Below are 12,063 nucleotides of genomic sequence, written 5' to 3'. Positions count from 1 at the left end.
AGGCCGTATCCAGAGATAGGAGAGGGTTTAACCCTCTCCCCCGAAATGTTTGTCCGTTTCGTAGAAACTAACAAAAATTAATATAAATGAATTTTTCACGCATTTTTTTTTGTACCCCCCTCCCGCCCCAAAAAATATCTTGGATACGTTCTTGACTCTAACATTAGAATATTTTTTTATCTTGATTCTATTTAATTTAATTGTGTTAACTAAATGTTGACTTATTTTTTCTTATCCCTTTGACTTTTCTATTGCAGTAAATTAAGCGACTGTTTCACAGCGTCCATAATTTAGGTTAAGCTACATTCCATCATGTGCACCCTTTCACATATAAACCAGTACTTTCAAAGCTGGCTAACGTAAAAGTTATAAACTATCATGATCATCGTCTAAAATCATTTTAAGCAAACTATTCAAAAATGAGAGGTGTGGTAAGGACATATTTAAATTCTTATCTGCGTTAAAGGCTTTTTAGGATATTTTTAATAATATATTTTAAAACTTTACTATTTACTCACCCAAAAATTCTATTTTGTTGCTACTATATTGACTTTTTCATGAGGTAGTATAAATTTACGTAACGTAAAATTACATGTAGAGCTTGAGTCTTCTTGATACGGTCTACGTTACGAACAAGATTTACTCTGCAAGATTTCACAACGTGACGTGAAACCTTAAGTTATGGTATCGAACTGTGTACGACGTAGTGTGAAAGCCCCTTAAATTTTTTTTTGCAACAGTTTTTCAAATTGCACAAAACAAAAAGAAAACTTTTTTCTTCAGAACTTTCACATTCTTTTCTGGACACCGTTATTTTTTTATTTTTTTTTTGCACTAAAACTATACTCTTGACAAACTCTTGACAGGTTAAAAAATTGCACTAAAAAGGAAACTTTAAAGTTAAATAGAACATATTCTAAAAAAAAGTGTAAAATAATTGTCTGACTAGTATTTTCCACGGGTGAAACTAAAACAGGAATTCACAATTATTCTGAAAATTGGTTGAACTAACAATTAAACCATTTCGATTGCTAACAGTTGACTTGCCTGCAATGTTCTTTTCAGTAAAAAGGAGAGGAAAAGTTGTAATTCGCCAGGTTAGTTTCATAATTTTCTTTACATACTGCATTCTTCCACAGCATTCCTTGGTCAAGGGGTTAAATAACTTTTTTAAACCTTTTTTTTTGCATGGCTTACTGGAAAAAAAAATTGAAATAAGAAAAATACCATTATTTAAGTCCAAAGTCAATCTCAGCCGATTGCCTTGTGAGATCTCCCCTTGATAGGACATTTTTCGTCTTCCTCCATCTAGATCATCATCATAGTATCCTTTAAAAAAACATAAGAATAAAACACAGAACTAGCCTAAAAACACTTAAATTTTGCAAGATAAAAAAAACAAAAAACAATCGCACAGAAACAGAGTTTTTTAGTCTTGAAACTTTTTTGACTCAAAAACTTTTCATTCTTCTTTATTGACTTAAAATTTCACATAGAAGAACTTATTACATAGAATTTTACTTTTTGTTCTTTTTGTTTGCTTAAAACTGTTTTTTTCACATGAGGCCATAAGGAATTACTAAAGGCATATTTGAATTTAATGGGAGTGGGTACAGGGTGAAACTTCGAACGGATCAGTGTGGAGGAAAAGCGTACGCAGCTGTGTTTGCGTCTGACTTTTGTGAATTGTGATTATCAGCATTCAGGTATAAATTGTGATTAATAGCATTAATAGGTAATTCAAATTAACTCAATTCAATTCATTTATTACTTTAATTAAGGATGTTAAAGCAAGATATGATTTGTAGTTGTACATTAAATTCAAACATGAAAAAGAAAGCATAAATAATGGGAATTTCCTGCAATTTATTGGCTAGCAATATCTAAAAATAACTTTCAACAGGTGACCTCTTCCTAAAGATGGATAGACCCCAACCATACCATTCCATCTGGTATGTTTCCCGGGTGAATTAATACTCTGAAAAATAAAAACAAAAAACAACTTCCTTGTACGAAGCAAATTAGTGCATATATCTTGCTTCGTCGGCTTCGTCGACAGAACTTTCTGTGGCTTTGTTGGTCAGCTAAAGTGATGTTCGCATGTAGGTAAAGCAATACATCCATACATAAACATCTTTGTCTGACAATGCACTTGCTTAGGCATAGAAGTCAGTTAGATACAGAGGCAGACTAGGCCATCTGTCCACCTGCCACCTAGCAGGTGCACCCCCAAGAAAACGGCACTGGGTGCACTGGGGACCAAAAAACTAAAAACAATAGCACTTGACACCATCAGGGTGCCAAGTGCTACTTTTTCTTGTTTCGCCTGCAATTAAGATAGGATTCGATACATTTTCATAGTGCCAGAAACTAGTTTTCCTCTTCGGAATGCTTGCAGTTCGCCCACTTCAATAAAACTCACTATTTCGCTGAAATGGTGCAATTCTGATATGCAGTGCATTACAGACTAGGCGCCATAATAGAGTACCTACTGCCGATAACGCACCGTTTCAGAACAAATGCTCTGTATGATGAAGCAAGGAAGTTTCCGGATTTTCCGTGGGGAAAATTTCCCGGGGGGGACTTTCAGGGGTATTTTTCTCAGGGGAGAGATTTCCGCGAGGGGAATTATCCGAAGGAGGAGAACAAGGCGGATTCTTAGACACCCTCCCAGGGTAAAAACGTTTCCCTCAGACATCTTCAAAAGGTCAAACTTGGCAACCTCCTTGTACTGCCAGTCCGCCGCTGGCCAGACACATCTGCGAATGCCACTCTTAAGCGAAGATAATAACTTATAGTGACAAAAAGACTTCTTGATTGGTTGAACATGAACAAAGTTCTAGACTCCAGAACTGGATGCTTAGTCGTAACGTGGTGCAGCCAAGTACCAGATTTTATGAGAATTCTTTGCACACTGATACCTAGGGGGATGCGTGTTTAAATATGCAAATTTATGTAGACACACGTGCGAATGCCAATTAAGGAGATCGACTGGAAATAGCCTTTACTGTTCTTCATAAGAATTAAAATGGTGCAACCAAACAAGTAAGCATATGGGGTGGGGCTTTGGGCCAAGACCACCTACTGCGAATAATTTCAAGACTTATATAATTTCTCCTCTGATTTTATAAAACTTTAACACAATTCGCATCCTCTTATGTTTTGAAATATCTCCCCTAAGATCCTGGTTAGCTGGAATCTAACCAGTTCAATACTTAAAACAAACAAGCTGAATGAGCAAAATGCTGAAGTTGTTTGCTCAGAAAATATTCATTCAGCGTTTTATTCATGTGCGACATCATTCAAGCCTTCCACGAATAACGACTAACGACTACGACTAACGACTAGTTATTATTACTAATGGAAAGTTGATACTATTCTTAATGAGAAGCCATTACACAATACATCCAATGTGTTTGAATGGAAACATATCCATGTACGGAAACATATTCATGGATTTCGTGAATGGTATTACATCCATTAAAAACATCCATACTTCTGGTCAAGAAATAAAAATGTTCTTGTTTATGGAGAATAAAGTCGTTCTTTGCAAACTAACTGCGTATGGCTTTAGAATTAAAATTTTTTCTCAGTATATAGTTTAGTTGTGGTTAGCAGGAGGTTTGCTTCACTGAATACGATTTCAAGAGTGACTCACAGGAGCCTCATACTTATTTTGAACATCGTTTCAACATTGTGTTCACAAAGAACACACTACTTTGTGTGAGGCTATACAGCACATTTAATTATCTGTAATCTAATTTTTTCTAATCAAGTTAAGAAGTAAATATCTTTGGACAATTTACTGTTTTTTCGCATGGGAACCAGTGATGTATCTCATGTTTTTTGTCATAGAGGGGCACTAAAACATCATAGAGAGATGCTCAAGGACTCATTTGAAAGAAATTTGCTAAATAAAAACATAAGCGTAATAACTGTAATAATAATGATTATTTAACCATCAACTTCAAATGATTAAAGTGGAGCAGAGAAATCTAATATAAAAATAAACTATGATTTTTGATAAAAACTACATCTTCATATACAAGGTCATGTCATATTGGACATGACGTCAGATTAGGGGGACTCCATTGCCTGATACCTTGAGGTGCGTTCTGTACTAGATCCGTATATAAAAAATTCGAATGATCTTTCCAGCGTTTTTACTTATATATTTATTTTAAGGCTGTGGTCAAGGACACCAAACACATCTCTCACATGCCAAGCAAATCGTATTGTCTGCATCGAAAGAGTGAAAGTTTAAGCAATCCAAGGAAGAAATGTGGATTCATTTTCTTAAAAAGCAAATAAAAAAAAACACAAAAATACTGAAAGCAAATGCCAACTTCTAAAATTATACTATCGTTCAATGTTTACCCCCACATAAAACCTCCCTATAGAATGAGTATTTTTTGCTGATGTCTGCCCAGTAGATTGATGAAACAGATCGACTGCTACCAACGTCAACTGCTATCAACTGCCGCGTTTACACTTATCGAAATCACAAGTTTACGGACAAAGTATAAGAGCAATTTTCGGCACTTAATATTAGACAGAAACTGTGTAAAGTATCTTTATCAAGCATCATCATATAATTTTCCAAAGATTTCATGTAAAGGAAGAAGAGTAATAACTCTTTGAATTATTTAGTTCAAATACACACTTCATATTCATTGAAACTAAAAGTTCAACATCAGTAACGACGACATACTGATTCTAAAAAGCCAAGCATTATAGAAAACATAATGACGTCTCAAACAAATACAAAGTAGAAACAATAGGGAAAATCTTTTCAAGACAGTGGAAATCAGTTCTGTGAATATTTCGGCCCTACGTCCAAGGGCCGTCTTCAGCACAATACGAGAACAAGAGAGAAAATATGTATATATATATATATATAAACTTACATTAAATTGTGAGAATTAAAACTAAATAATGTTTTTTAAAAACTTTTTTTTAAAAACAGCCCTAGCATCCCTACTTCGACGAAGTTCAACCAGGACTGACAAAAAGAATGAGGTGAGAATATAAATTCATTCAAATTAAAGAGAACAAGGTGATTAAATGCAATTTCTCAGAGCCAACCTTGCTTTTTTAGCAGCCTGTCTCAAAGGCCTTTTTGTAGCTGGTTCATTACTATTATAAATCTGTTTAGTAAAATATTTTGTTAGATCATTTATAATTAAATTTGAGTATAAAGAATTTAGTGAGTATTCCCCTAAGTCCCTGTTCAAAGAAATATTATTATTTATTTTGAGATTTATTTTGAGAATGACGTCTCTTGCGTCGTTGTTTTGTTATTGTTTTTTTCATGGCGCTATAGTGCTTATACTTTTTTTTTGGGGGGGAGGGGTATTTATAAACCATTGGTCTTTTCTTTCTAGTATGGACAGCAAAGAGAAGAATTTACCGGTCTAGGAGCCTCGTCAAGGGACTACCCACTTCATGGAAGGGGAACACTGCTTAGTTTGAGCGCGTTCTAATTAGGAAAAACAGTTTCGTATGGTATCTTGAGCCCCAGTGATCAAAAAATGAAGCCACTACCGCAAGTCTGTAAAACCGCAGAAGTGCCTCAGTACCCGGGCCTATCCTGTCTGAGGCAGATATTTTAGATTAGGATTCTCTCATAGAACAGGCAAAATTCACGTGAAAACTCATACGGTTCCGTAATTCAGCGGCTTAAAAAAAGACGAAATTACTATAGCCCACACCACAAATCACAATAATGGGTGCACACCCTTCTCACCCCCAACGCTATACTGCTATAAATTTATCATCAAATTTTTATATAATTTGCCGTTTTTTGTTGTTAAAAAAGTTTGCTCTCCTCACAAATATTCTTGACAATAATCTCGCAAAAAAAAAAATTTCCAACTTAATAGGAGTTTGGCTTTATTGAGGTCAATCGCACTTGCAAACCCAAATATTAAAATCACTCGCATCTTTTTCTCTGGCTTTTTATTTTCCTTGGTTCAGGGATTGTCTTCTTTTTTTTAGATTTGGAAAGCCTTGTTCCGTTGAGATTATTTGTCCAAATCTCAATTCCAATAAAGATTGTCTCTAGGCTTTCAGAACCGTATTTAATTAACTCTTAGCTCGGGGACAGTTTTTATTATAAGCTTTTTCCAACCAATTGGATAATTTTGTACCTAAATCAGATACTAATCAACGAGGAAAAACTAGGGACATGCGAAGAAAACTTATTTCTGGTAGCCTAGGGTATGGCAAAGTCGGAATGTAGTACAGCATTAATATGTATACAATACAGTTTCGTTCAAAAAATGGAACACTAGTGGACAACCACCATAGAGAGAAGTGGCTGGAGTAGGAGGAGTTGGATAGAATTGTATTGGATAAGATTTTGATGAGAAGAATGGGACGATAGCACATGCCCTAGCCATCCACAAAAATTCAGTATTGTGTAGCCAGAGTCAAGGAGAATCGCTTAGCATCCGCCCTGTTGCATTACAGAATATATATATATATATATATATATATATATATATATATATATATATATATATATATATATATATATATATATATTCGTGCTGTGGTATTTAGTTACAAACCTGTTGGTAATTCGAAAAACTCAGTCTTTAAATCGTACCTCCATGGCTTGACTATATTTATGCTTATGATCAGGTTATTATAAATATAAACTATATTTATATTTATGATATCTATATATATAAAAATAAGTTGTCCGTCTGTCTGTGTGTCAGGTGACGTCATGTTTCTGTGTCGACTGACGTCATGAAGTTAGTTGTCGTCATTTTTGCTATGACGGTGACGTCATTAACGGTATTTAAGACATTTGTTCACGGAAAAATGTTTAATTGTAAAATGACTGAAGAACCTACAATGGCAACAGCTGAGGAAGCTGCTCAAAGAGTTTATGCCAAAAAACTTGCTGCTGATAGAGAAAGTAAGAAAAGAAAGCGTTCCGAGGAATCGCAAGAACAGCAAGAAAACAGGCTTGCAGCTGATAGAGAAAGTAAGAAAAGAAAGCGTGCCGGGGAATCACAAGAACAGCAAGAAAAAAGGCTTGCGGCTAAAGAACGCAAAACAGCGCAGTTAGATGAAAATCCACCTGGACAGCGAGAGTCAAAACATATCAAAACTGAAAATGATAGCGATGATGATTGGGTTTGGGATTTTGACTTGGATAAGGTCATCAATGCCTACCAGATTTAAGTTAAAAAAACAAAGGTTCGGCGATATGTACTTCATAGTGACGCTGAAAAATAAAGAAGTAAAAGAAAACTGAAAAAAGAAAAAAGGTAAAAAACTAAAAAAAAAACTAAAAAGAAAAAACACTCAAAGAGAAATTACAGACCGGGACACAAATGACGACCGAGACAGAGGGAATATAAGTGACGACCGGGAACCTCAAAGAGAAATTACAGACTGGGACACCCGGACACAAATCACGACCGGGACACAGGGAATATAAATGATGACCGGGACACAGGGACACAACTACAACGGGGACACAGGGGGCACAGGCGGGATATATAAATGACGACCGGGACACAGGGATTGTTCGAATAGAAATTACAGACCGGGACACCGGGACACAAATGACGACCGGGACACCGGGACACAGGGAATATAAATGACGACCGGGACACTCAAAGAGAAATTACAAACTGGGACACCGGGACACAAATGACGACCGGGACACAGGGAATATAAATGACGACCGGGACACAGGGACACATCATTAGAATAATGAGGTATAGATCTGAATATGGATTGTTTTTCCCATGGACAATTATATGTTGCATGTTCAAGAGTCAATAAACCTGACTATCTATTTATATGCACAGACAATGGGACAGCGAAGAATGTTGTATATTCGCATGTTTTACGTAGTTAAAAACATATATTTATATCTATCTCTATTCACAGGTGGGACACAGGGACACAACTACAATGGCGCGTAACTAATATGGTGCGAAACGACTTACGCGCGTGGGGGGGCTTGGGGGGGCGCTTTGTTGTTGGGGTGTTGTTGGGGTGGCGCGAAGCGCCACCCCAACAGCTAGTTGGTCATAATATGGAAGGAGCTACGATGTCGCGCTGTCCTAATGCATCCTAATGTCCTATGTCCTAATGCAAGAGTTGACAAAGTTGGCTGTAACTGATAATCTATTTGACGTTGGAATGCGAAAAAAGGGATAAATAAAGATAAGTATATTACGAGTCCTCAAAAAAGGCATACTTATGAAGATTTTGACCATAACCAGGAGACAAACAACCAATTCCCCCTTTTCAACAAAATTATGAGCAATACCCCTATGTGAACAGTGCACCAAAGTGGAGTGATGAAATCATTGTGTATTTTTGTTTGGTTTCCACTAACATTGCATCAGATGATGGTAGCCAACTAGTTTTCGCCACTCTCAAATGTTTCAACAAATCACTTAGAAAAATAACCTTTTGATAAACCCCCTCACATTTACGCTATATTCACATTGATTTTCAATTTAAGTCTTGGCTGTGAAATTTTACACATAACGTCATTATTTCACCAATAGCGTCATAACAGATAAATTAGATTCTTCATAAAATGCGGAATATAAGTTTTGATTCTCTTCTATACATGTGCTGCAAAATTAACTTATTTCAATAAACAATTAACATACAGGGAAAAAAGCATGCAATAATTTCAAGTTAATTTTAACAGTTAAATCTTATCGATTGTTGACTTCCCATCCAAATTACAATTTCCAAGCCAGTTGAAGCGATTTGGCACAATATGACACTGAACGCATATCCAAACCACAATCCATTCAATAGTTACGGATGGCAAAATGCATCTATTTACGGCTATGGAGAAAGAAGCATCGGCTATGGAAATCAACCAATTACTCAAATCGTTGATTACATTCGGGACGACCTTGATCTCTCCATTGGTACACACATAGAATCTTCTAATAGCAGAAAATTCAAAACCAACTACTCCTCTCACAAACGCATGGAGAGTAGAGAAAGAACGTACAGACGGGGTGAAAAATTTATTACAGAAATCATTCAGGATAAATTAAAGTTGGACAAGGCCACTGTTGACATCGCTAGGTTTTATTTCCATAAATATTGGTCTGATGGTAGATCTTTGAGGGGTAAGAATATATTTACGATAGCGGCAGCTTGCGTATACCTTGCTTGCTATAAGGATAAAGTCCCACGGACCTTAAAGGAGATAAGCGATGCAACCGGTATCCTCTCAAACCGTATTAGTAAATGGTCAAGAAACATTTCCGACGATGTAGGGCACAAAAGCGAGGAGGTACGACCAGAACTCTTTGTCGAACGATTTTGCGGCCATTTGGATTTACCAGGGCCAACAACAAAACTAGCCTATAAAATAGCTTCCAAAGCAGTGGAGCACAGCATATCGCCTAACAGGACATTGATCACAATTGCTTCAGCCGCCATCTACATGGCAGCATATGCACATGACATAAAGTCCTTAAGCAAAGGCGCTATTCGATTGGTTACAGGGAGCTCTTCAACTTCAATTTCTATCTGTTTTAAGGAATTATTGGGGAAAAAAGACCTTATCCTGAAAGACGATCCTAAAACATTAAAAAAGTTAGAAGTAAAAATTAACCAAGTTTTTTCCCATATTAGCCGTTAGTTTATAGTGCAGTCTTATTTTCTGTCCAGAATTCTTACCTTTGGTTCATGAAGATATAACTTCTCACAAAACAGGCGTCATTACGTGATCCGTATACGTAATCCGCAGCTTGTTCTTTGTACATGGGTTACATTGGTGTACATATGTTGGGAGTTTTAATGTTTAATGTTAATGTTTTAATGTTTTTGTTGGGAGTTAAATATGTTGGGAGTTTAATATGTTGGGAGTTTAATGTGTAGACTAATCAAAAAACACTTCCTAATGAGCCAGAATGTTGCATAGGACATGGTTGATTCACACAGTTCTGACGTCAACTTGTTTAATAATTTTTAATTAGTATAACGTGCAGAACAGGATGTGCTTGATTAAATTGCTTGACCTGTGAGACCTCTGCACCTGGACTATGGAGACCATTGATAGATATTGAAGCGACCGTGGATTGAGATCAAAAAGAGACTAAACATAATTTGTTTCAATGCAGTAATTCGTCTGATTGTGGGGTAATTTCTAATAGTTTTTTTTTTTAATTCATTCTACCTACAAGCTATTCTTCTAAGAAAATAACTTCTCAAATAAAAGTAAAGAGAGACATTGAAATCAAAACAAACAGGAATCATCTTGAATATAGTCGACTTCCATCTCTTTATACTAAAGTTAGTCACCAATCGGCTATATTCTGCAGGCTAAAAAGCTTTCAGTTAAACTCTAGTTTAGCTTAGTTTTAAGAGCAGGTGGTAGCGCAAAAGACTTGGTACCACATGGAACGTACATGGGAGGAGGCCCTAACACCCTCCCCCCCAAAAAAAACAACTAGAATTTCTTTCCGAATCTTTGGGTACTCCTTATTCAAATTATTATTTTTTATTTTTTATCCTTGCTTCCCTCCCGTCCAAAAAAAGAAGTTCCTGCATGAGTGTTGGTGGGGTGTGTATATTTACCTCTGTATTATGGAATTAAACAAAATCACTTTTGCTGATTTTTTCATTATATGGAACGAGAATAAAATAGAGGTTCTTTTGATGTGTGCATTATTCCCAAACTTTAATTTTGTAAAATTCCGGTTACTGTGGGCACTGGTCACTCTTTACTTGCAATTCGTTGCCATAGGCTGTTAATCTTTGAATTATATTTTATTACATTTATTTTTTTAGTATACGAAGCAAAATCCCCCCCCCCCTATGAGCACCCTTGATGAATGTCTTTATATTAAGACAATAAATGAATAAGTACCTATAAGGAAGGAATCTTTTGTGTTGGTGTTTGGATCGTTGTTCACATAATCAAACTTCTGGCATTCTGAGTCGGAAACAGATCCACTTTCTCGCTTGCTTCTAGAGCTTCTTCTGCTTTTTCTAGAGGATAGACGCCTAGACAAATCTGGGGAGTCTAAGCCACTGTCATTGGCGTTTGGGGAGCCAGGTTTTATGTTAGCACTAGGAAGTTCAAGAGTAACACAGTTCAAAGTCTTTAATTTCTCATCCATCCCAACTAAATCAACTATCCTGGGTGTGCCAATATCACTTGCTTTAAATGAGCGCTGGGATTTCCGACGCAGGCTTCGAGATCGGAAACTTTCCATTCGTTTTAACCAAGACCTCGCCCCTTCCCTTAAGCGCTCACTACTTGACCTTTTCTGTTCTGGTATTGGTGATATAAGTTCATTTGGGCAGTATTCATTTGTTAAGTCACTTGACAAATCGATGGGAGATATTCGTGACCATCGCCGTGATTGTCGTTGATATGTCCACTGACTGCTGATGGCACAGGAATTCTCCTCTTCATCAGAATCAGCAATTAGCTAAAAAATAAAATAAAACTTTTTACTTAAAGTTAGTTAGGCTTAGACAGTTTCAAAAATCTTATTTTTAACACGCTACTTCGATGTCAGATAATAGTTACTTATAACAGGGCCCGGCATATTCCCCCTAGAAAATTCTCCCCAAATTTAAAATTGAACAGCTAAATGGAAATAAAAAGAATGAATTATGGGAGTTCTACCTATATTCCAAAATAAAAGCAGAATATATCGTGTAAGATTTAACAGTTCGTCAAGTAAGGAGCAACTCGAGTCAATGCTAACGAAAAATCTAAAAATGGTATTTTGATAACAGTTAAAACAACAAAAGAATGTTTTTTTTTTGTTCCAAATACATGAAGTTCTTTAAGTTTCATCAAACACCCCACATCATACCTCATTCACATCAAACACCCCATTGCTTGATTTTCGAAAAATGGGAACAATAAAAAGACAATATTTTCTAATTATTTTGTTTCCCCTTAATCGAACCCTACTATAACTCGACCCCCAAAACACGGAAAAAGAATTATAATCAATAAAATGTAAACATTAGGATATTCTACACCATATATTCTAGCTTAATTTTTAATTATAGGTGGAACATTCCAAAATTCCCTCT

At 36.1% G+C, this 12,063-nt stretch overlaps 1 protein-coding gene across 5 annotated transcripts in view; it reads right to left on the bottom strand.

Annotated features, from left to right (window-relative positions):
* The window catches only part of LOC136031795 (rho GTPase-activating protein 7-like), a 259,438-nt gene that overhangs the window by 32,385 nt on the left and 214,990 nt on the right, over nucleotides 1-12,063 (bottom strand). For all 5 annotated transcript variants that reach the window (XM_065711587.1, XM_065711584.1, XM_065711588.1 and 2 more), the window contains 2 exons: nucleotides 10,877-11,444; nucleotides 1,228-1,329 (listed from right to left, as the gene is read on the bottom strand). In XM_065711587.1, coding sequence (XP_065567659.1) covers nucleotides 1,228-1,329; nucleotides 10,877-11,444 — 670 coding nt within the window. The remainder of the gene's footprint in view (nucleotides 1-1,227; nucleotides 1,330-10,876; nucleotides 11,445-12,063) is intronic.

Source organism: Artemia franciscana, chromosome 10 (genome assembly GCF_032884065.1).
Source record: "Artemia franciscana chromosome 10, ASM3288406v1, whole genome shotgun sequence".
Lineage (NCBI taxonomy): Eukaryota > Metazoa > Arthropoda > Branchiopoda > Anostraca > Artemiidae > Artemia > Artemia franciscana.
Note: the sequence above shows the minus strand (reverse complement) of the source record. Positions and strands in the feature narration are given on the sequence as shown.